Here is a 26,379-nt window from a genome sequence, read left to right on the forward strand (position 1 = left end):
GTCCTGCTTAGAGCAGGGTGTTGTGTCTTCTGCTACAGCCTGGGATTAATAGTATTAAAAGAGCTACAAGGATGCAGCCTTAGAAACTACCATGTCAGGCACTTCTTTGGGTAGAGAGAATAATTAGGATGAGCTCTCTGCAGTTACCAAAGGAAAACCCCCGCAGGCACAGAGGTTTAGGCAGCTTCTCTTCTGTGTGGCCTGTAGCAGGTTTGAGCTCCTATTAATTAAACCCCACGAGGGCTCAGTGGCCAGCCCTCCATACATGCACATGCATGCACAGACACAACGCTACCAACCTGGTCCCCTGTGCCTCTTCTCCATCCAGATGTAGCAGTTGTTCTGAGCTACCCCAGTTTGCGAATCCAGGAAGGGAAGGCGGACGCTTCGCTCAGCACACAGCCGAGAGTTGTAGCTGCGACAGTGCTCAATTGCTTCTTTGTAGAACTGGTCCCCGAGTCTGCCAAAAGAGACGGGGCAGAGAGTAAGAAAGGTTGCACTGCTCCCTCAGACAAGACTAGGACAAAGAGGACATAATGTTGGTTTAAAAATGGACAAGCAGAAAAACTTTCCCTGAAGACATGCTAAGCTTGCCGGCACAAGACACTGCTGAAGTAGATCGTGCAGAAAGTGCCTCCGCTCAGGAACTGGACACAGATCTTTTCAGTAGTGGCATAGCTACTGAATGAGCAAATGATGCAACCGCACTGGCCCATGACTCTGGGTCAGGCAACTTATACACCACGGTGATCTCATTCTATTGTTTTTCTTCCCCCATAGTTCGTCCAGCCAATTTGGCAAACCAGTCTTTTCAATCCTATGTTACAGCAACTCCTGCAGTATATGGTGAGCAGCCAGAAAGCCAGCCAAGTTTAGAAGAACTTCACTCCAATATTTGTGGTGTCAGAGAGCCCATAAGAGCAAAGGACGTAGTCCTCATATTGTGTGCTTCTGAGGCATAAAAACACACCCCTTAACTAGGGCCATGCCTGTAATGGTCAGACAAGACATTTTGTCATAACCTTTCCAGAGCTTTCCATAGTCAAGCCTGATAAATAACTATTTGTTCAAAAATTCTGTAGAATCTTCAGCTTCCCTTGAGAAGGTTTAAAAACTCTGCCTGCTGGAGATTGCCACAATCCTCCCTCCAAATTTTTCTATACAGGGAAAAGCATCAAAGTAGAGCTACCTTAAGGACACAAAGCAGCTGTCATGCTGGAGCATTGCAAAGTAGGTGGGCCACACTGCTGAACCTCATTCTTGATCTATTGTCAAGGTGAAATTCAGTCGTGACATGAATAGCTAGGAAAGATACCTATTAGGGGTAAGTTAGTTAGAAAATAGGAGTAGAGTGATACATAGCATAACTTCCTGTGACTCTGATATTCATTAGTGTGCAAAAAGAGTATAGCATGCACAGCAAGGGAGCCGAAGGGATGCATGCACAGAGATAAAAGAGGCTCCCTTTCCTGGTCTATTAGTTGTTTTCCCCACTACCCTCTTGCGTAGGCACAATTGGCATTTTAAAAAAGTACACTCCTTTTGCACACCTCTGAATGCCTAATCAGTGCAAATTGCTCTGTTTTACCATCTGTGTCTTTTAAGTCACTCCTCGGTTGCTCCTTACGACTTCCATGGGACCCATACTCTTTTCCCCTGGGCTGTACTGGGCCCAATATCCTCTCGCTGACAGGGGCCAGCAGCAGAGGCTTGCGGAAGAACACAAGAGCAGGGCAAATACAGAGCAAAGCGCCTCTAGTTCTCCCTTCTCACTTCCCCAAGTTCCAGGTTACCCAATGGTGGGGATATTATGTTTAATAGACCTTGATGAATCGTTCTTCCATGCATTTATCTGACCAACTCTTCCACCCACTTATCTTTTTCATACCTAAAATGTTGTGGGGCAATGAGTTCCACAGCTGAAATATGATTCATGTGAAAAAAAGCATTTCCTTATGCTTGCTTTAAGCCATATCTCAATTATTTACAATTACAAGTCTGTAAGTCTCTCACAAAGCTTCCACCAGGTCATTTCTCTAATGAGCAGAGGGTATCCAGCATGCTAAGCCCCTGGATGTGGAACGAGCACCGTGGCTGGGTGCTGGAGCCCACCAGCTTCCTGCTGCCCTCTGCCACTCAGACTTCAGCCGCTGCATTTCAGTGTCCCCAAGGGAGACAAGGGGCAGTCCTCCACTAGCAGGAATTACACACAGGAGTCAGTACACCCTACGGAGACTTTCTAAGGGTTGTTCGGCGGTTTCATGCAGCAGCGGACACCCGTGTGAATGTGGTGCCTCACAGCCCTGTCCCTCGCCCGCTGGCCACCAGCTCGTGGGCAGTAGCCGGTGCGGGTACCTTTGCAGGGCTGCTGAAGCAGAGAGCTCTCTGGACTGCACAAGTGAGCAGAGGGCAGAGCCGTGGGCAGAGCGCGTGCAGCGGGATCCCTCCGGACACTGAATCCGCCGCAATGACCTCAAACCCCTTTTTCCATAAAAAGGCGGGGGGGGGGGGGAGGAAAGGGGAGCAGAGTAGAAAGGAAAAGATAAGCTGCACTACTATACAAAGAATGTGACTAGGAAGAAATGAAAGCTTATTAAAAGCTGTAATTAAAGTTGTACACTTGTGTAATCAAAGTCAGTAACAAGGAGACTCCAGCTGATCAAAGATTAACAGCTCTTTCCATAAACACTTGAGCTTCCACAGAGCTATGTCGGATTCCCCCTATATGAAGCCAGTGATGCTCACTAACTCCAAGGGGTTTACTGGAAGGAAGACCAGAGCTGTGTGACAACAAACTGCCACCACTGCATAGGTTTTCTTTACGCTAAAAATTACTCCAGTCATTAGAATATGCATACCACAAAGCATCCGTATTAACAAAAAAAACCCAAAAACATCACAGCAACCCAGATATAGGATCTGTCTGGAGATTACCTCAGTTTCCACCTTCTTCTAAGACTGAAAATAACTATAAATCATAGAATGTTAAATATTTGGCTTTAAATTACATGGTCAAGTAGGGTGTAAGATTAAATTTCAGGTTTTTCTGAGGTGAAAAGGGTTTTTGAGATCCTAATGGCAGAGAAGCTACCAAGTTAATGGATCAAATTCACTCTTGACACAATCTTGTAATCTAGCTGTTTCATTGCATTTATTTTAAAGAAAGATTTTAAATATGCATCCTTTGCCTTAAAGAAAAATAGTAATTTAGGAGAAGCGTTTAGTCATATCCATACTTCAAGAAAGCTTGCCTTGGCTCCAGTACAGCAAGCATGATCAAAAACTCCAGCCCCTAAGTATTCACTGGATAGGTATTCAGGTACTGGGACCTTGAGGGCTCTACCTGACTTTAATTATAAATGGATTGTTTTTAAAAAGAGACAAATAATCAAATATAGGAAAGTAAAGAAACAACATTTTCTTATCACAGTCATATCTCAGTGGAAAACAGCTTCCCTGCAACTACTTTTGGGTGATTGGTTGTTTTCTTTTACCATTAGTCTTCACTGGAGCGCCTCTGACTTGTTCCAAATTTCAGTTAGTTAGTTTTTTTTAAGGAACTTTAAACTTAAGAGATTTTTTTTTTCTTTGTTTTCAGTGCTACATATCCAAACACAGCATATTTTATCTTATGCAGGAAACCCAGAAAGTATTATTAGAATCGGGGCAAAAAAGGGTAAGTACGGTCCTATTGTGCTCATCACTGTGGAGTCACGGAGGTGGGACAAATCCCAGCCCTCTCCCAGGAGGTTTACAATGGAGCTGGAGAACAAACAAGGGCGGGAATAAGACTGGAGAGCACATGAGCTCAAATGAAATTCAAAGAGATTGGCTGAGTTTGAGCAAGCAAGATACACGAAGAAAAAAAAAAAAATGGACAAATTAATAGTAAAAAGTGTATCATATGTCAGAAAGATTAATTATCTGATGTTACATGCTTCATAGTTTTCCCAAGCTGTGTTGCTATGGAAGACTTACACTTCAGGTCCTGAAAAAAAAATCTGTAAAAACTATGGGGAATTTCTGCATTATTTTTATGAAAAGTATGTATGAGTCAGTGCTGTGCTGTGGCTGACTGCAAGAGTCGATTCTTCCCTTTGGACACGGGAGTGAAAGGTCACACAGACTTGTCTAGATTGATATTAATGACACAAAATCATCAGCATATGCATAGATTTCAAAGATGCTGGGGAAAAAAAAATCAAGGAGCAGACATGAACAACTGCTGGCCAAGGCAGGCAGATCATACTGAATGCAGCACAACTGGAAATACAGAATAAAGTTGTCAGCACACTGCAAAAAGCACACAGCCCCCCAGTGCAGGGCCACAGGTGAAATCCCAGATGCCTGGGACAGACGGGCTGGTGACACTGCTGGCATACGCACACGCTTCGCATTTACATTCCAGCCCGAGGACACTAAAATAACCCAGTTCTGGCTGACTAATAAAAGCTCCTTAGCTTGGAAAAGAACAACCTATGCTATCCCAATCTTCTGCAAGGCTGCATAGGAGGGGTATATGCCTACTAGGAGTTAGGGACTCTTTTTTTGGTGAAAAAGGGTGAGACTGAAACTAAGAGCAGGCTCGGAGCAGCGGAAGTGCAGTGTGAACAGGGAGGTGAGCACTCTGAAAGCACCACCAGCCCCGTGGGTCCTGGGACAACGATGTGGGGCTGGTGCGATTCTATGTAGCCTTGCAGGTAGTCACTGGCATGAGAGCATGCACCACGATGGAGGATCAGACCCTGTGACTTTCCTGAGGTCACTGTCCTTTTAAGTGTTAAGAAACTGAGGTTTTCTATCACGGAATCAGGTCAGCTAATAACAAAGTTAGCAAAGAACAACCCTTCCCTTCTCTCAACCTTTGCCTGCCTGCTCTAACCAGACCATAGGATTTCTGAGCAGACTCCGACATACTCCTCTTCTGTACAGCACCTAGTGCCATCACTCCTCTGTCTAGGCATGCCTTAAACGAAACAAACCAACAAGAACTGGCCTGGCTTATAAGCCCGTAAATTAGCAACAAGGACCAAGAGCCTGGCTTCACTCCAGGTGCTTCAGGACGTTTGTTTCTCTGCTGACAAGGGATCCTGAGGGGCCCTGAAAGCAGCGGAGCAGCTCTCCACCACTACTTGCCAGCCCATCCTGCAAAGCCTCAGCTATTGGAGTGCGCTTACACCTTTTACAAAAGCTACAAAATGGGCAGGATCTAGCACACCCCCTCCTGCAGTGCCTATCACATTTCAGGTTAGGATCCAGAGAAGGAGAGCACTCACTGAAGACAGATAACCAGCCAAGCTCAACCATCATTACAGGTCCACATCACCCCTGGAAAACTTGTGTAACAAAGAACCAGTCCTCCTTAAGTGTAGCTTTTAAATTTCAACCAGATCTTTTAAGTATGAATCCAGATTGTCTCCAGTTCCTGAGGCCAGGCCCCTTTCTAGTCATTTTCCTCTAAAATCATGCTCACTACATGACTAGGCAAGTAAAAAGCTGATAGCACAGAGAGAAATGACTAATCACGTAACAGAAAGCAACAGACTTTTCCTTCTGAAGTTTGCAATGGTGCCCAGCCGTGATCAAAAGTGTGGGACTTGCTCTCCTCAAGACCATGGAGTTTTCACTTACTGTACTCTCAGCCTCTAGTCTTATATTTTAGATCATTTGATACTGTGAGGAACACTGAGGACAACTGGAAAAGACATTTTAAATCAGAAATTGTTCTTCAGCAGCAGTGCCATCCAGTTTCAAGCTGGGCAAGATCAGAGAAGTGGTAGAAAACAAGTGATGCAACATGGGTTCAGAAGATACTCTGTAATCTCCTTTTGGAGATGTCCATGAATGAGTCTGGAAACGAAGCACCAGTGGGGTTTCCAGCCTTCTCACAAAGATGGACAGAGACTAAGAAAGCATGCAGATGCTACCTGAGCTATCATCTGCCTGCAACACTGCAGACCAAGAGGTACAGCTTAACCAACAGCTTGTCTTGTCAAGCGCTAAGAGGACTGCACTGAGCTGGCTACACTCGTTCCTTTGCAGCAGATCCCAGGAGGCCCCTGACAGGCGGCTGCTCCTCCTTTCCATCAGCCTTGACATGAAGAGCACCACAGGGCTCAATTCTTCTACCACTTCTATTTAATATCTATGCAAAACCTCCAGGGAATATGATGAAGTATATGGACAGCAATGCCAGCCATTACATTGATGACACGCAGCTTTATGTATCTTTTTTCCCTCATGCAGATGGCACTCTCCCAAACCTCTCAGCATTGGAAGCAAGGGAAGCATGGCTGACAGAGGCTGAAGCCAGAAGAAATAGTAATGAGGCTGGCTAGAAGTGGGAAACGTTACAAACTATGAGCTAACATTGTTTATGATTCAAAGATGGACTCTAATGTGGACAATCTAATAGACACAATCATCAAAAGGGCCTTCCTCTCTATCTCTATCTCCAGTCAGCATAATTCTCTTTTCAAGCAGTGGTCTGGCCATGCTCATGCGTGTTTTTCACATCTGGGCTGGCCTACTATGACTCTCCACCCTAGACTAGAGATAAGCAACAAAGACAGAGCTAGTTACAAAAATGTGGTACCAACCCTATCACAAAGCAAGCCAAAGAGATCAGCAGTCCCCAGCCTGTCCTCATCCCTTTTCCTCGTGCACTCTGAAACACCACTGGTTTCACAAAGGGCACAGTGGGCTAAGTTCAAGCTGCTTGAACAGCTGCTTCTCTTTTCTAGACCTGGAACAGCAGATGCAACTGGAAACCTGTGTTTCACAGAGCCCAGTATCACCAGACTCCTGCAGCGCCTTCGGACAGCTGATCCCCAGCTCCAGAGCATCTTCCCGGAAGAGATAAAGTATGCTGCTCTGCTCATCCTCACACTACATTGCAGGATGCTAACACAACATTTATCAAAAGATCGTGGCAAAAGAAAATATGACCTATTCAAGAGTATCAGACCACTATTAAGCATTAAACAACAAAGGACTGGCTGGGCCCCTCCTTTGGCTGTACTCTCTGGAACTTCTAGTCTATACGCAGCTCCTAAATGCTACAATCATGCACCCTTTGCGACTGCAGAGAGTTCGGATACCGAGACTCAACAGAAATACAGAATGGCTTTCCTGACGTTAGGTGAAGCGTAACAGATTGCTCAAAATCCTACCACAAGCTCCGAGGGCAAGCCAGAAAGTGCAGGAATGTGCAGATTCAGTTTTCTCACTACGGTCAGTTGCGTCTGTCCCTACACGACATCTTCTAATGATGTAAGGGGTGTGAACGTGAGCAAAGGCAAAACAGGATTTCCAGATGGGCTCCAGAATGACTCAAACTTTCTGGGCTTTCAGTTTTTTAACATAAACTTGGCAGCTTTGTAAAGACCCACAAACACATGTCTATCCTTGACTCTCCGAGACTCTCCAAGAGCCAGAGTCATTGAGACATCTATTTCATTTCTAAACGTATTGAATAATTTCACCTGATGCACAAAAAGAGGCCTGTATAACTTTCCCCAGCATGGGAGTCAGAGCAAAAAAAATGGCCAGCAGAACTGTTTCAGTGGTTGATAGAGTACACAAATCAGACCACAAAGCAGTATACAGTTGCAAGCAGAGACAGTGTTGCTGGAGCGACAATGATCAAAGGCTAAATGAAAGGAAAGGCTTGCAAGGAGAGTTGATGCTTTTCATTGGAAGAACTCATACAGCTGGGTCAAAACAGACAAACTTTCAAGCATTTGTTCAAAAGTATTGTGCCAGGTGCATAGACTGTGGTGCAAGAGATTAGGAGCCATCAGAGAGCTGATGACAAGTTCCTGAGTCAGCACTGGCACAGCCCAGACATTACAGCAGTCAAGGAGATGCCCTGAGCTACGAGTCTTGGTTGAATCCTAGATCAGTGAAAAAGTACTGTGAGATTTTCCGGCACCCTCCTCAAGCACCCAGCACTAGCTCAGCCCCATGTGTAGAAGGGCAAAGGAATCCCCTCTTGGCAGGTATTGGTCAGCAGACTTCCCCTGGAGGGTTGGAAATCCCTACTGGCTATCTGTGGCCCGAATCAACAGGCTTCTCGCTGCCTGAATCACGGTGTGATGCTGAATCATAACAGAGAACCCGGCCTCACAGAATGAGCTAAATTCACTACTCTGAAAACAGTCTTAGAAGGCAATTTAATCTAATGTGAAACTACAGGTATCATCTCATGCAAAAAAATCTATGTCTGAAGAAAAATGACAAAAGGTAGGCATAGCTTACAATTTGGGGAAAATTGATCTGATTATCCCCATCCTCACAAGTATTGTGGAAGTATGAGAGCTCTGCCAGCACTTCCATTTAAAGAAAAGAAACAGCAGCACAAATTATTACTGCCAAGAAGAGCGTGGTACGCAGGGTATTTCACTGACAGCAGCCTGCAGGCCAAATCTGGCTTTCAGGGTCAAGACCTGCTGCCATCTTTGTGCAGAAGAACAAGAGCTGGAGGTGTTCCTCTTCCTGCAGCTGACCATGGCCCCGCACAGGGCCTGCAGCAACATTCCCAGCTCTCAAAGCTAAAATGGTGGGATCGCTATGCCCACCTTACTCAGCAGTTAACATACAGAGTTGTTGGCTAGATACGACAGGTATCTGTGTATGGTACAAGATGATGTGTGCTTAGATGAGGTATTTCAAAAGATTAATTTCTCAACCCTGTTCAAATATACTGGACTGTGAACAATTATACTATGGCGCTTGTGGTAATTTGTTCACTTCTCCTCTTACCTTTCCTCCATTTTCACAGAGAGGTAACAGCAGCAGTTTCCATGCCACACACCAGGCTATCATCTAAGGTGTTTCCATAGACAGACATTGCATACAATCTCTATTAGACTCAGCACAGTGACCAATTAGGTTAATCTCAGAGGCAGACTCCTCGGGGATATCTCAGAGCATCTATTCTTTCTCAGGCCAGGGTTTTCATTTTAAAGAGATGCAGCATCATCCAATTAAATGAACAACAGGTGCGAAAGGTAATAACCTAGACCTCTTTTGTATCTGAAGACAGAACTCAGAATTCAGCTTGGTCCTAACCTCCCCCAAAAGGTCAAAAATTCTCTCCAATTACTAAAGGAATGAACTAATGAAAACTTCAGCAACAATATTAGATTGGACATGACAACATCCAAGAGAGTATTTTTATATATATTTTTAAAGAAGCATCTCAAGCTGCCGGGGCTTGGGGTCACCAGAAGTCTGTTCGGCTTAGTGCAATCATAGCCTTAGGGGCCAGATGTAGTCAAAGATAAAGTCTATCCATTCAACTCCCTCAGTCCTGACTTCCCACAGTGGACCTAGCTTTTGCATTCCTACATCCAGGAGAAAGGTAGATTAGTAAAAAGCATAATCTATCACCCAAGCTGGCACCGAGAAGCCAGCAAACCAGAGTTCTACAAATGACTCTGCCACGACTTCCTTTGTAGCTTTAACAGTTCCCCTGCAGAACATGGGTAACACCCTACACTTACCTCGCTAATAAATCGTGTGCATTACTTTAAGCACTGTCTATACTAAAAGACGCTCAGATCATAAGCAGACATCCTCTCCTAGCTCTAGCTGTGCTGGCTAAAAATATCACCCGTTCCCTCCTACCCTGCTGCTTTTCACTGCTTGTCTCCTACAGCTTACTGCTGCCACACCTCCCGCCAGTTGCAATACTTGCGGGAGTGCTCCCTGATCTACTTCAGGCAAGGCCATTTGATCTGTTTGAGCAAACCCAGCTGACATTGCCTGGAGGAGCTGAGGGTGAGCTCACAAAACCCCTTCTGCCACCAGAGGTAGTCTCCAGCAGTACAACCAGCTTGGGTTTGTCTTCAAGTAGCACACTTGCTCATTTGCAATGGGAAAAAGCCAGTCCACACCGGCAGTGGCGACAGCCATGTCACTTGGTCAGCACAGCCCTCCCAGGACACACAGCATATACAAATGGAAGCAGTTTTTCCCTACCACCACAGTTACATCATCGGCCCAAATGACATCAGCTAAGCTGACAAGAGCATTCCTTTCCATGTGTCTCTATGTATCTCATCTTTCATGAAGCTATGTATCTCCATCAGATCTCAGCAGTCAGTGAGATGGCAGGAAAGAGCATGAGGGTTTTGCATGCTTTTAGCCATGTCAGAGTCACAACTGTCCAAGATCTACAGCACGGTCCTGGTCTGAATGACGTCTGTTAGCCCTCTTAGAAGTTCCCAGGCTGGGATTTCCCCTGCACCTTGTGCAGTTGTTAAGTAGACAATTATACTGTGCCATTCAATCCAGATGGCAGAATGTAGAAGAGATTGAAATAAACATGCAAGTAGAAGAGTAGTTGAAATGTTCCTAAATGGCAGGCAAGTTTCCCCACTGCACAGAACTTTAATTACATTAATATTTTAGGTACTTCCTGTCCTTTGACTGGAAAGAGTTAGTGAGCTCACATTTTTTCTGCTGATTTACTTCTTTTGTAAGAACCTTGTATCTCCTGTTGCAAAGGAAATCCCGCTACAGGAAACAATCCATTTTGCTCAGGTGAAAATGATCACACAAATAGCAAAGCAGAGATTTATATAGATCTAGAATAAAACCACATAATTATTAGAGTTTACTTTGCCTCTGAGGTCAGCCTTGGGAAAGAAAATCAGCTATAGCCAATACTTCAAAGATAAAGTTACTAATCTTGAATGGGTAGCACTTTCAGTTCCTCAGTCACGATATGTATGACAAATAGAATACACATGTAAGAAAACACAAAAATCTACTCTACCCAGTCAATAATTATTAACCACACAAAATACTTACAATGGGAGATCATATTTTCTGTTTTCTACAAAGTTATCTTAAGCCTAGATAATTAAGGTTATGTTTCTTTGAGTTATTCTCTTGACTACACAGGAACAATCGTTCTGTTACTTGTATAATTCTACTGACCTCAGCAGACGTACAGCAGGGATATACTTGACTCATGCTACATAGGGGAATTCCCAAGAGGACTGTGAATTATATTTCCTTTTCTTACCTCCTTCCCCCGGTTCTACCCGCAAATGGAAGTAGGGCAGATTACGGGCAATCCTCTGCTGAAGTATCATTATTACTCCTCAAAAAGGAATGGTAGAAGTTAGAAGTAAGACGTGAAACAGATGCGTCCTCCAACACATCATCTCACAGTTCCCTCAGCATAAAGAATGCCCTGTACTGAAAGCACACTTGAACTAACTCAAAAGTCTAGGCACAGGATCTTCTGCACCTGGAGCACATCCCATGGGAGCAGAGAAAACCAGCATTGCAAATACTTTAACTCTGAGGAGTGATGTTTCAAATACCTGCATCCTTGTTTCTATAGATACTTATGCAGCATATAAGAGGCACCGTTTGATAAAGTCAAGAAAAAGCACTTGCCACAACTAGCTTTCAGAAACTCAAAATGTGATGGTGGTTCCCCTATACACCAACTTTCCTTGCACGTGTATTTCTGGCTTGCCTCCTGTTCTCAGCACCACCTTAACTCAAATATCAGATTGAGGTGGTTATTACTGTAGAACAGTTAAAGCAAATAGAAAAGCCTTGTAATTCACTTAGCAATTAGCAAAGCTCGCAGAAATGTATTGCTGTGATTATCACTGTGCAATAAAGAACCTCTCTTCTACTCAAACAACTTACTCTTTTGGCTGTTCTTAAAGGCTCCGGTTGTTTAACACATATCCCAATCATGCTAGGGCAGATCTCAGATCCATTTTGGCCCCGTGTGTTCACTGAGGTCTTGAAAGGCTCATGATGAAACCCTGCCTGTGACCAAGCATCAGGTCCCAGTTCAGCAAAGCACCTCATTCAGTGTGGAAGTCCCCTTCAATTCAAAGTTAGGCAGATACTTGAATGTCTTGCTGAACAGACAGCACATGCTTCGGTGCACTTTTAAAATGAGGTCTTAGAAGCAGGTACACGTAGGCAAGACTGTTCAGGTCAGTTTATCATGTTTTCCTAGCTGGAACTAGCCAGAGCTAACACATTACTTCCATTTTCTTTCTGGGATGTAATACACTGCAGTAGTTAAAGCTATCGGTCACAAAAGTGTAATCTAGGGATCATGAGACAGTCGTTAATCAATCAACCAGTGGAAACAGGAGCTGGATAGATATTATTATCTCTACATTACAGATGAGACAGAGTTTGCATAACAAAGCCATAGAGAAAGAGAAGGCACTCTTCTTATTTCCCAGTTTTGCTCCATCTTTTCATCTGAATTTTGTTTTCTCACTCTTCCAGACTTCTTTCCCCAGCTGCAATCCAGCAATTTTCTTCATTCAGAGGCAAAGCTGACTCCATGTCATCCCTGAAAGCTAGTTGAAGCTCTTCTATACAAAAATCAGTTAAAGAAATAAAAGAGCAATCTCTCTTTTTTCCAGACATGCTGTAAAAGCTACCTGAACATTGCAGTGACAATGACAATGACAAGAAAAGACAATGACTAAACAAGAATTTGGACATGGAACTAAACTGCATGCTAGGTCTCCCATTTGTTTGCACCCCAATCAATACAGAATGGTGACGAGCACCACAGTGGTCTATAAACAGGACCAGGAAAAGTTTGACAAGTAACTGAAGGAAAAGAACTGAGGGAGTCAACTGTCAGAGCAAGGAGAGGTTACAGGAAAAACGAGAGAGAGGGGTTAGCCCATTGCCCTGGAGTAATGGCTAGCCTTTAACACATGGCCTCTGCTCCTGTCAGTATTTCTTCTTGGACAGGTTATCTCAGGAATTTATGCTTTCCAATAATTACCTTTCAGAGGGCTCTCACTTATCTTGCAAGAGGAATCCACCAGTAACTTGACCTGCATTGCTCATGCAATCACCATCCACCCCCTCTAACCTTTCATCCCATCTCTCAAAGCAAAAGCAAGTGGTTCTTCCCAGACTTCCAGTGCTGCATCAGCAAGGGCTGGTGAAGTTGATAAAAATAAGAATTTTAATGTTTAATGCTACACAAACATTGATGAGCTTCCGGGCAAAAACAGTAAAATATTACCAGCAGGTTAAAATACCTCCTGTAGTAATGTTATATTATCCAGAAGGATGAACACTGGTCTTGCACTGCCATGAGAAGCATTTTTACCTGAGAGTAAGTTTTATTATTTTATTGCAGCAGACCACAGAGCCAGTCAGTATTGGTTTTAATCAATTTTGGGACTCGCAGGGCCCTCTGTTTAAGCTCTCTTCCTGTCACCCTCCCAAGCTACCTTTCTTCCACTACGTGAATTGCTTTTCTTCTTGAAACATCAGTGCCAAAGAGAAGTTTTTGCTTTTGGCATTCACTCCAGAGCCATTTCAGATGAACTTGTCCATCTCTGCTAAATTATAAGTTACCACACTCAGTGGGTTATTAGACTCCCATTCATGTTCTGATCGAGACCCTGCCAGGTTGGCTTTTTGTGTAAGGGACTCCATTACATCCTGTACAAGCTGATGGGCACCGATTTATTCCCAGTACCATGGCTGGAACAGGGAGAAGGATTCTTATTTTCTATTCTGGATGTAATGAGACATCTCTTGCCAGCCAGTAATCATATGCAAATACTTCATCATGAAGTTCTGAGGAAGTATCAGGCCTGATACAAGGAATAAAAAGTCATACAACATCCTACATAGGACCCTGTCATCAGTCCAGACATGCATGGTCAGCTCACACGGACCATCAAATCTCTGTTGCAATGTGGATTTGCCTCAAATGGGCTTGCAGCCATTTCTGACAGGTGCCCAGAGGAATCTCTTTCTTTTTTTTGTACTCTGGCAACACAGCTAACTTTGGCCTGAGAGAATATCCATGCCTCACTCTGGCTGCATTATTTTAAAGGAATGACATATTGCTTTCAGACCCGTGAGAACTTTGGACCAATGCACACACTCTCCCTGGCATTCCCATACTCCCATCTGAACACGACTGTACCACAAGAAAGAATTTGATGTGAGGAGAGCGTAAGAAGGGAAGGCAAGAGAAAGCTGCTCTTCCTTCATTAAATTTCAACCAGCGCCTAGGCCCAACAATGCTGCACTACAGTTTGGATTTATGTTCCCCAATTAACACAATTCACAGCATAAAGATTTCTTTTTCTGTTTTGAAGGAGAGGAAGAGGAGAAAAAACACATTCCAAGCTTTTGGCACAACAAACTTCCCCAGCTATCCTCTGGGAACAAAAAGGGAGGGGGAAAAAAGGCTTGTCACTACACAATTTAAAATAACCCATCTTTGCTGGCTCCACTCTGTCTCAGGGGTAGATCCAAGTCTTAGCCCGCACCCATTAGGCCCAAAGCCCTTGATATTCATCAGGAGAGGTAAAACAGCTCCAAGGCAATGGAAGGGGGAAGGGAAGAGTCTTTCCACTGGCAGGAGTTGGGAAGAAATTGGAAGGATCTGCAAAAAGGTCACAAGATAAGGAGGGAAGTCTTCTGCTTCTGAGGACCATCACACACAGATGATTCAACTTGGTGTAGTTGCTACTGAGCACAAAGCAGGCAGGTAAAATGTCTCCTCTGCCCTCAACTGGGGGTTCTGCATTGGGGTTAGCTTAGGAGCCACTACTATTTGACAGCAACATTGTTGGCCCTATCACTTGCACAACAGAATGATTATCTCCTTTCTCTCCAAACATACGCTCTCCCTTCTTCACCCCAAAGAGAACCACAAACCATATGTACAGAATACTAAAAAAATCTCATCATCTTTGATGAGAGTTGTGAGAGGAAAGCTCTTCAGAGATTATTTGGCAGTTTTGTGTAACATACACTAAACAGTTACACACTGAATCTTTCGCAGCATAAAGAGAAAGACTAGGAGATAGCACCATGTCACTCAGTGAAACACAGGACATTTTGCAGAAGTCAGAAAATAATCTAGTATATTACATAGCTCAACAATGCTCAACTTTGGTTCCTTAAAACATCACATGTGGGTTCTGGAGGAATCTGTAGGCTTAATCAGAGCCTCTCTTTGCTCAACAAACAACATGGCTTAGCCAATATTTCAAAGCACTTGAGATTGTTCTTTACTCTTTGATGTACTCAAAGAGAGAGGCAGAAAGATGGAGAGATGGGAAGCAACTCTTTTCACCAGCAGTCAGGAAGAAAACACAATTGCAGAGTTCTACAAGCTAATCATGGTGTGATGATCTGACACTGCACTAAGGCATCTGCTCACAGCTTACCATCAGTACGCAAGAATGATGACAAAGGATCAAAGACAGCCCATCATCAGGGTACCACACCCTGGTGATTATGTCGCTTCCTCTCAGTCCATTCAAGAACCAAACTTTTCAGGTTTGACTATCACTGATCTATAGTGGTGTCTATACACAGACAGATTGCATATACCTACAAATGAATCACTGCCACATGGAGATTCTTGTTTGTAGGGCTGCCATGAATGAAGTGAGTATTTTACTTTGGAAGAGCTATAGGAACTCACCTGTGTTTTTTGAAAGCAAAGAATGTGTGGTGGTTTTTTGACATTTTATGTGTTAAGATATGATCCCTTCCAGATCGTTCTTGTTGTGGGGGCAGTGAAGAGCTGGGGGATCTCTTCTCTTGCTTTCCATGTGACTTCTTGCCAGAAAGAAGTTCAAGTATAAGAAAATGGTACACTTGTATGAATGGTAAGTTCATGGCTCCCTTTCTTATACTCCTTCTTCTGGTCTAGCAAGCCAAAAGACTGAAGGAAGGAGGGGAAGTACAAGTACAGAGCATGCTAAAGGAAAATGAACCTTCAGTATGAAGCCACCTGATAAACAGCCAGCATCTATGTCTTCAGGCAGCATCATCTTAGATGAAATTTTGTCTGTTCCCACTAAGCAGCTCCGACTCCATTTTACCCTTCCTAAGTTTGTCCATCAGCTGATGAGGTTTCTCAGTTTTGCCTGGTGCATCCAAAAGTGGAGAAACAGCTGGAAACTGCTGCAGCATCTGGCAAGCATCTGTGGCAAAAATTCCTACAGGATTTAAGGTGATAGCAGGTATGTTTATAATTTACTATAGGCTGACATGTTTGTGAGATTGTTTTTAACATCCAAAATCTGACACTTTTCAGAATCTTTATGCTGCATGCTTTTGCTTAGGTTTGTTTGCTTGTCTGTTTTCTGTTAATTCTACCTACACAAAAGAGAAAATCTTGATAAACTACTGGAGAAGAATCCCAGAACATATGGTTCTGCAGGAAGAAAAGGACCAAGTTCTAGCAATACCCACTTTTTAGAGAGTTGTTAGTGTACTGAAAATGGCAGTAAAAATATAGTACTTTGTTTCTGCAATTATCTGCTTCCTTCAGGGTTGTACGTCCTATAAGCCACTTGTGGAACATGTTTATGTTATGTCCTGAAGGACCAAACTGGCTACTGTAGTAATATCTTTCCATGTGATTGCTACTGTCAATACACTTGAGTACAGCAACAGCACAGAAAAAAAAGGTTGAAGCAGAAAAAAATACAGCTTGATTTTCTACAACATTTAATATTGCAGCGACAGGTAAATTATGACAAATTACATTTTAACTTCAGTCTGGATTAAAGGCCTGAATCTGAACTTCAGAAACATCATTTCCCATGCAATTGTACACTTGGTTGCCGTTAAAGCTTGCATATACTGAGCACTCCATTCTGATTTCTCCTAGTATTTTACACTACCTTTGCTAAGGGAAAAATACTGCACAAGTTAGAAGAATGAGGCCGCAGCTTTGGTGTTGCTATTTGCCTATGTACAGAGGGATTTGTTCAAAGACTGCTGGGTTAAAAAGACAGGTGTAAATCCAAATCAGTCCAATGGGGAAACTGTTAATCATGGCTCCCACTGAACAAAACAGTTATACCATTGGGAATGACAAATTTGAATAAGGAAGGAAAGATGGCAAGGAAAGAGTGAAAAGGGAGCAGTAAATGGAACAGCACACAGCAGGGACTGCGTCTTTGAACAACAAAGGACTGGAAATTACAAACTGAAAGACGGAGCCCGCTCTCCGGCAACCCCAGAAGATAATGTAAAAGGTATTTAGCACATAGAGGTCCACAAAAAACTGGGTACAAACTCTCAGTATTCTAAAAAACCTTAAGATCTATAGTTAAAAAGACCAGGACTCTCAAGTACTATAATCTGCCCCAGAAAGAGAAAAAGGGCATCACCAGTATTCTAGGGCACACACAATTCCAAAGGATTCATGGGACGAATGTGCTTAGATGGTCCCAGGAGGTGATCCATATCCCATGCTACAGAGAAAGGCAAACGAGGGAACCAAGAAGACAGCTGACAAGCATCTCTAGGACTGTGGACTCCTCCTATCCATCCTTCTTTTCATATCACAATGCATACAGGGGATGATCAGACCTCAAAGCTGTATATAAAGGCCCATCCCAAATGTTAGAGCTGAAATATCATGGTAGAGGGAAGCAGAAAAAGTCAGGTCAGGTACAACTCCACATCTCCCCAGATTTGGGAGCTTCACAATGTAGTATTTGACTGAAACTTTGCCAATAGGTTCCAACTTAAACTTGAGATTCAGGCATATCTTCTATTTTAACCAGGAAAATATACAGGAAGGGGATAAAGTCCAAGTTCAAGAAGCTTAACCTTGGACTTATGGTAGAGAATTCTTTTTTTCTTCTCATATTCCCATCTTTCTCCCTATATTCCAGCTGCCACCTGCACCTGGTACTTACAGTATTTCTATATCAAAACACTCAAAAAATCGAGACTTGGGTCCTGTTTCTGAACTGGTAGATTAGATGTCGATGTTTCTACAGCCAGCAGAACCAGAAATTTCAGCTATAAAACTGAAACTTTCATGTAGTCTCTGGCTTCTAGGAGCTGGAGTTGCTTCATAAAGGAACAGATTTTGAAAGCATTAACAACATCACTGTCAAATGCCTAGAGAATAAACACAGAATGAGACTAACGTGATAGTCCCTAACACACATCTTGGCAAAAGTTGGCAATTTGAGTTCAGTGAAACCTCTTTCTCCACCAGCCAGGTCTCCCTTAATTAAACAAACTTGAAATACAGCCTGTTTTTCTCTTGTGAAGAAAAACCTTTTCTGGAAGAGGGCTGACTCAGTTCCTGCGTACTTCAGAGTACTTTTGACTTCCATTAGTGCAAAAGGAGAATCAGGACACTTTGTACTGTTCTTCCTATAGCTCTGTAACAACAGAAGACATTTTAGAGGAACTGACAAGACTTTAAAAAGAGCATATTGAAGGATACAGTTTAGGATACTAAAATTAAAATAATTAATCAACCCAAAGGTAATTCTCATCATTTAGCCTGTTTGTTAGCTGTTTTGCCTTCCTAGGCTTGACTATGAAACTTAACAGTTTGCAATCTGTTGCAGTCTCTGGAGCTTGATTCTGTCTTAAATAAACAAGAAAAATAAACCATGGGCAGAGACTGAGGCAGCACCAGGAACCCTTCCTGTCCCCAATTTTATTCAGCCAGCATGCCCCAAAACTGGCTGATGAAGTGTCAGGACAAAGGAGAAAGTCACATCCCGTTACACCCTCCAATGACTTCCCCATAGCTTTAGTCTCAAGACTGAAAATAAAAATGGCTGCCCTTTTTTGAACAAAAATGGGTCCTCAATTTAGGACACAATTACGTCTTTTGTCTTCTCCCTTTCTCGAAATTTCCCAGGGAGAGGGTCTGAAAACATGAGTCACTCCTCACTGTAAATCTAAATTTTCCCAATTCTACCCCACTGAAAATCCACTGAATACCACAGGGCTAAAGAAGGATGGACTTTGTCCTACCTTTCTGCTACAGATAGCATTTTACTGTCACTAAGGGAATAAAATAATCATAAGAGCATAATGATAGCATGTGTTTTGCTAGCTGCCGTTCTTCACGTGGGGCAATCACCGGCAATTCTCAGATTTAATCTCTCCCCTTCCCCAACCATGCAGTTGATTACCACTCTCATTCCCAGTTAAAAATCCTTGATCAGCGTTAAGCACATAAAGGAGTCTCTGACCCCAGCTAAGGGAACAACAAGAGATGACATTTGGTTCTTTGAGAGGAGTAGATAAAAAGGAAAAATGACAGCTGGAGTCAGGAGGAGCTAGTTAGTGGATTGCAGGCCCAGGAGGGTGCAGGGTGGGGGCCCACGAAAGAGAAACAACAGGAGACAGCAGCCAGACTGTTCCCTCTGCTTCCCTAGGTCTCCTTTGAGTCAGTAAGAATGACTGCAGCAGATGTCAAGACCCATGGGGATCACTCCTTTGGCTTTCTGATTTCTTCAGAAAAAGGTAACCTAGAAAATAGAAGAAATATTGGAGAAAAAAGAAAAAAATGAACCAATACTTCTGCTTTGACACATGGGAATGAATACAAAGGTGAGCGCCAAACTGTAATGACCTGTGGTATGTAAATACGCTTAAGCCAGCAGGAGGAATTTTTTTGGGTCTGGTCCAACAGGGGCAATCATTTACAGGATTTGACTGGGATTAACCTGTGGTTTCCACTTCAGGATACAAAGGAGAAATACAATAAGCAAGCGCAAGGTAAGCAGCAGTTTTGAGGAGCATCCCCATGCTTCTCCAACACACATAACACGGCCAGAGCTGGCTTGCAAACACACCTGGCAAGCGCCTCTCAGTTCTGGGAACATCCCCAGAAAGCGATCAATACGCGTGCGCAGACGTGTGCATGCTCACACGTGGGTGTGTTTCTAAGCACGCCCCACCGAACGCACGGGATTTCATCCATTTCTGAAACATCATATCTCATTCAGCATTACTCAGGACACCAGACATAAACCAACAAATTTTAATCAAAGGCATTTTAGGCCAGATTCACTACCACTGGTGTAATTCCCTTGAAGTCCATGGAATTACACCAGGGAGAAAGAGGTTGGCTGTTTAATATTTGCAGCTTGCCAAATTGTGCATCTGTGTTGGTTCTTTTGTTTTGGAGACACAGTTCTATATATTATCATTATGAAAGACCTTAATTTTTGTTTCAAAAAGATCACATTCTCAGGACACAGGAAGAAGTCCACTTCCAATCACCAAGTCCCTTTTCCTCGATTCCACACACCCACAGATGGATGCTCCACTTTTCCAGATTTGCAAATCTGCAAAGGTGTACAGAGACATTGACAATTTTAAAGGCTTTGCACTAGAAGTCACTTCTTGTGGCAGAACAACCTAGCAATGACAGCATTGGAAGAACCTTCCTATCCTTCCAAGATTCATGTAAGGTGTTTTAAAAGAGACATTCAAGTGAAAACTATGTGTTTTGGCTTTGTGCACCAGGAGCAAGAGGAAGCCCAGGGACTACAGAAGAGGAGACAGAGTTCAGACCTCTGAACGCGCTTTTGTCCACTTCTTTTACAGTGGGGAAGTTGCATGCACTTGAGGCACACTCATTGCTAGCAGAGGTTTTTTAATCCAGATTATTCCAAAATCTGTAATTCCCTCATTAATAACAATAGGTTTTAAAAATGCAACAGTTTGGAGGTTTCCCATTTCATCATTCTGGTAAACTCACATTCAAAGAGGAGGAAGTTGTGTGAAGTCCTGAAAAATAAAAAAACACCCTTCTACTGTTTTCCTTTGATGGGCTAGTCAGGAACCATCTCTCCAGACCACTTGTTTGACTCAAAGGCAAAAGTAGTTTACAGCAAAATAAACAGCAGCTAATCAAGACGAACCTATTTGCTTATACAGTCTTACTGGCTAAAATACAGCACCAGCCCCGAGTATTATTTATCTTGGAGGAGCAACAATAGAAAGTGAGCAACAGATTACACAGCTTCTCCACCAATTATGAACCAACATTTATCTCCTGTGTACAACACTAGATATTTAACGGGGCTCTTCAGCCTTTCCTTAATATTTCTCTAGCACCCAGTAATATACTCAGCACCTCGTCTAGCGAACACATGCGAAGCCCCAGCACCAAAACCACTTTACAACACTCAGCAGCAGTCTCCCACACCTGCACCTGGAGGGCAAAGACGAATGCTGTTGCAGAAAATCGTGTGAGCGCTCAGAGTCAGGGACTGTGTTAGTACATGTCTGTGCGGTGCCTTGTGCAGCAGGGCCCAAACGCAGAGCGGAGCCCCTGGGCACAGGGTATGTTTTTTCTTCTTTCTGAGTTTAGGAAAAAATCATGCAAGATAATATAAGAGACTCAACTGATAAGGTTTGGGGAAGAATCAATTATCTAGTTTCTCTGTAAGTACCAATAGCTCATTACTTCATGTTATTTTCATCTGAAAGGCAAACTTGCTATGATGGGAATGAACTCAGCCAAAACCAAAAAACAGGGCACCAGTGTAACTGGAAAAAGAGACCAACAGTCTGAGAAGAGGAAGTGCTCAGCATTCACCATGGGAAGGAAAAAAAAAATAAAACAAAAAAGGAAAGACAAGGAAGAACACTAATTAAAGACACAGTGTGGATGCAGGAGAACACACAGAGATCCCCCCCCACTCCACCCCTGCCATCCGTATGACAGTGCTGCTTTGTGGAACAGAACAATAGGTACATTATACTAACCTATAATTATCCCAAGAAGAATGATAGCAAAGTCAAGGCATTACATGAACATTGGAATATTGGATACAATCCCATAAGAAGCAAGGGGGTGGAGGAGGAGCTTTAAAAAGAGATTGAAACCTTCCCAGAACAGAACATCAAAGAGGAAATTTCATGTTCTCTTCACATTTATTTGGGTTTTTCTTTTATTTGATGTGATGATTTAAACACAATTCCCATTTCTTGGCTTCCTTATGCTGCAATTGGTTCCAGCACTGTAACATCCTCCTTTGACAGCATGGCGGATTTGGCACAGGCAGGAGCTCAGCACAGTGCATGACTGCACCATGTGTATAAGCAATGGGAGACGAGAAAGGTGGATGGAGATGTACTCCAGCTCTGGACAAAGAAAAGCAAGGGGCTGGTGATTCAGTGAATGCATAATCAAGTGTTACCAAGATGCAGGCACGCAGGCACTCTATACCTGCACTCTCGTGCCAATCAGATAGCAGGTACTGAAATACAGGAAGCAGTGAGGCACAGCTCTACACCTGTTTAAAGCATGCCGCTTGCATTCGTACTGTTATGCAATGTTGGGGAAACACTGGAAGAAAGACTTGGAGTTGTGGGTTTTTGCTTCTTTGTTTTTAAGAGATAGTATGTTGCATTAGACACTTCACTCTTGTGCCAAAGTAACAAAAAAAGAGTGAAGTAGTGTATCAATTCTGCAGATTCTGAATGTTCCTCCTTGATCTTTTCTTTTTCTTTTTTTTTTTTTTTTTTTTTATAGAGTAGGTAACTATGCCAACCTGGTGTAAGCAACTGTATCACTTGGTCCACAGGGTGGACCATGTAGGACTATGCAAAAAAGCAGACTAATATAAGCAGCTCTTCCTTTGCTCGTTCTAGGTGGACTCTGCTCCTCCTTGTAGACACGACTGATTGAGCCCTGTTTCCTCCAGAGAGAATGCCCAACCGCTCCAACACACTATGTCTCCAAATGACGAGCAAAGATTAAAAAAGATTCTTAACAAACCAAAGATCAGCCCTTGTGGGATCTTGCCATGTCATTTGTGTACCGCTGCGCTCCAGCCTGAGTGTTCCTAGCAAAGCTTCCCTGCCTGCAGCGTGGTCAGACACACTTCCTCCGAGCTCTGTAGCTAGGATATGCCAATGTGAAGAGTTATTAAAGGTATTTATGGCCCGGTAGTGACAGGCTATGTTGCAGGCCAGCACTCGGAGCACTGTTCCCTAATGGGATTCAGACCTCATCTAGCGTTCAAAGTTGGAAAGGGAATACAGGACCCCCTACTTTACACCGAGCAGGATATCTCTGATCACCCAGCTGGCAGCATTTAACCTCTGTGGAAGAAGTTCGTGTGGGCCCAGAAACCACTGTTACGGGCTGGGCGAGAGCTGAACTTAGCAGGAAACGCATGGCACTGCTGAGTGCAGGAAACGATCAGCAATATGTCACCTTAGTGAAAGAAGGAATCCAGGTTCCTGCGGAGCTCAAAAGGCAAAGGGAACTGGAAGACGCTGTTTTGCATGGAGGCAAAAGTTCAGTTTGCCCTGTTGGAGGGAGGAGCTCCCAGACTGGAAACAACTTGGGACTGGGCAACTGTCTCTGAAGAAGCGAGGTACTGCCTCACACATCGGCTGTGTGACCATCAGCACTGAGCCTTTGCAGTCGCACAGCAGCTCCTGAGCCAGCCTGCTGCAAGGTCCTGCAAGGGGAAGGGGAGAGCGGGGCTCTGCCTGAACCCAGCAGGCAGTCTGAAAGCAGCTTTTGCACACCAAAAGCCTGCAGTATGGTAATTTTGGGAGAAGAAGGTATAAGTATGTATTGTCTCTGTGTACATCCCCACTCACAGCCCTGCCTGCAGCCACAGCCAAAAAGTCAGATCCCATGCTCAAGAAAATAGGAGATTATTAAGCATTCCCCCACAGTCACTTTGCTAATAGGTCCCTAGTCCCCTCTCATTTTTGGCTGCCCCAAACCAGCAAGGAGGGGAATGGAAAGGATATGACACATTCCTGTGCTCCATCATGCCTCCTCACACTGAGCAGACAAAAAGACAGGGAACATCTGCAAGAGTGATAAGCAGCTGTCTGGCTCCATTCAGCAGCATGGGGGCCTCTCTGTTCTTGCTAACAGGTGTTAATACACACAGTGACCAAGAAGTGCTCTCAATTGCACCAGGTTCAAAGGAAAAAAATAGGCATAACTCCATTGGCTCGGGAAGACTGGTTCCTGATGTCATGCTCCTGAAGCTGTGAGCAGAATCTGGCACACAGGCAATTACAGAAGTAAGTTAGAGGAGACAGGAATCAACCAAGACAGCCAAAACAACAGGGCATAAATACAGCTTATTTACAGAGAATGCTGGATAGGGCAGTGCTGACCCTTTTTTTTACTATAGAACAGATAACCTCAAAAATAACAACCGTTTTTACTCGCACACTATGTAATGGAAAACTTACCCTTGCCACTTCACACTTCTCTCACTACAGACACCCAGCTGATCTCATAACCCTCCTCCCTCTGCCACATCCACACATATACGACTATCCTCTCCGTGCAGTGCAGCAACTCATATTTCATCTGTACCGTGGGCTTCATGAGTTTGTAACTCTGCCCACTGAGTGTTGTCAAAAAGCCACCAGCTGGAAAGGATACTGGAATGAAACCTATGCAGCTCTGTGGCCTTCTGAGTGATTACAACTATGACACTTAAACCTGCTAATGTGCTAAGCATTTTCTGGCAAAGTCAATGAGTTACTACGGTATTTTGGGAAGGGGCAGGAGCTTGAAAAGATGTCTTCCTTGGAGAGGAGCAGAAGGAAGGCGACAAAAATGTAACAAAGCAAATTCCTCAGCAGTCTGATACTCAGCAAACTCCTCAAACTTGCCATAACAAGGGTTACATTTCAAAGATCCAAAAACAGCTTCCCAGGACAAAAATAAACTTGTGTGTTCCTGCCAGGTGGATGCACAGGACTGCCTTTTGATGAATGTCTTTTGATTTCCTAGAAGAAGTAGCAGTTTCCCTTCCTCTTGCCCCTGTTCTGGCTTTGGTCAAAGCAATGTCTGGTAGGTGTATTCTCATGCTTTCCATTTTTTCAGCAGAAATCACTCTGTCCCTATATCCTTTTTTGACTTAAATCAGATGAGAACCAGAGAGGAAGCCAACCCAGAAGCACCACAGGCTTTGTTATGTGGAAAACCTCCAGGACTGAAACGCTGACCAACTGCTCAGCATTCCTACTGACCCAGGGGCCCAGGCAGTTTGGCTGAGAAGCACGGCAAGGCAGGGGGAGCACAGCAGAGCCCCAGGCAGGCGCCTCATGCAGGATGCCCCACACTTCTCATCCCATCTCGTCTTGCAAGAACTTTTGTACATTTGCTTCTCACCTACTGTTCCTGCACACACTCAAAACTTGCTCAAAGAATGCCATTAGAGTAAGTGCCGTCAAGTGCTGTTAGGTTAACAACCTGTGGGGGAAAATACTAAAATAATTTTTTCTGAGGTAAGGCCATCTCAGGAACTATTTTTAAATAGTGGTAACAAGCTGTTCTGAGACACAACTATGACTTGAGTTGATGTTCTTATAAGAATCAGAACATTAAAGAAAAAGCACGAAAATGTAGAGGCAAAGAACAGCCAGAAATAAAAGTACACCAAATACTATGGTATTTGACACCCCCTCCACTCACACAAGCGTAGTGCTGGAAGACGGGAACACCTCCAGAACAAGAGATGCGACACAAAGGCAGAACTCACTCAAGTTACACTAGTGAGCAGGACATTTTTGCAAAGTAATAAAATTTCATGCTTACAATATTGTTATGGCCTGCCTACTAGACCAAGAGAAGGTAAAAGTGCATTTGTTATATGACTGTTAGATAAAAGGAGACAAATGAATGTTCCATGAGGAAGCTAGTTTATGATGTCGGTCTCTTCTCCCAAGTAACAAGTGTCAGAACAAGAGGAAACGACCTCAACTTGCACCAGGGGAGGTTTAGATTAGATATTAGGAAAAATTTCTTCACCAAAAGGGTTGTCAAGCACTGGAACAGGCTGCCCAGGGAAGTGGTTGAGTCACCATCGCTGGAGGTATTTAAAAGACATTTGGATGCGGTGCTTAGGGTATGCTTAGTAGTGGACTTGGCAGTGTTAGGTTTACAGTTGGACTCAATGATCTTAAAGGTCTTTTCCAACCTAAATGATTCTTTGACAGTCACAGTTATGTTCCAGAGCAGTTTTTGACCTGAGAATATGTTAAAATAGTCAAATGACACATGACTTGAGATATATAACTGATCAGTAGCATTGGAAATACTCAGAAGCAAAGAGAAGAATCAATCTTCTTTTTAAAACAAGACCTCAGCTTTTGCTCTTAACCTAGCACATTCTAGGACACCTAATGGTCTCTCTTTCTTTGTCCTCTTTCTGTTAAGAAACATTTAAACAAAATTATTGCATGTGTGAACGTTTAGTGGGGAAAGCCAAGAGTAATCAGAAAGATGTCTGCTTAGCAGAGCTAGAAGGAAACAAGTGAGAAGCAGACCTCTGTGCACTTTCATTAATGTTACAATAGTCCCCATTCAAAATAAAATTAAACACCACCTCTTCATACCCCTCAGCATCATCAATAAATTTTCCCTGCTGTCACTGTGGCTTATTCTTCCCCTTCTGGAGGGTCTGGAGACTAGACTGGGCCTAGGAATATATACCAAAAGGAAGCAACCAGTTGCAAATTTCTCTACCAAAGACCTTTCAAACAACATTCTGCTCTTGTTCTCCCAGCTGAGAGGCTGCTAGATCAAGTGCTTTGTACCATCTCCCCTATCAT

General features: G+C 43.5%; 1 protein-coding gene across 5 annotated transcripts in view; it reads right to left on the minus strand.

Annotated features, from left to right (window-relative positions):
* Positions 1 to 26,379, minus strand: part of LOC104643212 (zinc finger protein DPF3) — a 168,580-nt gene that overhangs the window by 93,859 nt on the left and 48,342 nt on the right. For all 5 annotated transcript variants that reach the window (XR_012835701.1, XR_012835702.1, XM_075754300.1 and 2 more), the window contains exon 2: positions 300 to 460. Coding sequence is in view for 3 of the 5 variants with exons in the window: in XM_075754300.1 (XP_075610415.1) it covers positions 300 to 460 (161 nt within the window). In the remaining 2 variants the exon portion in view is untranslated. The remainder of the gene's footprint in view (positions 1 to 299; positions 461 to 26,379) is intronic.

Source organism: Balearica regulorum, chromosome 5 (assembly GCF_011004875.1).
Source record: "Balearica regulorum gibbericeps isolate bBalReg1 chromosome 5, bBalReg1.pri, whole genome shotgun sequence".
In the NCBI taxonomy this organism is placed as follows: Eukaryota; Metazoa; Chordata; class Aves; order Gruiformes; family Gruidae; genus Balearica; species Balearica regulorum.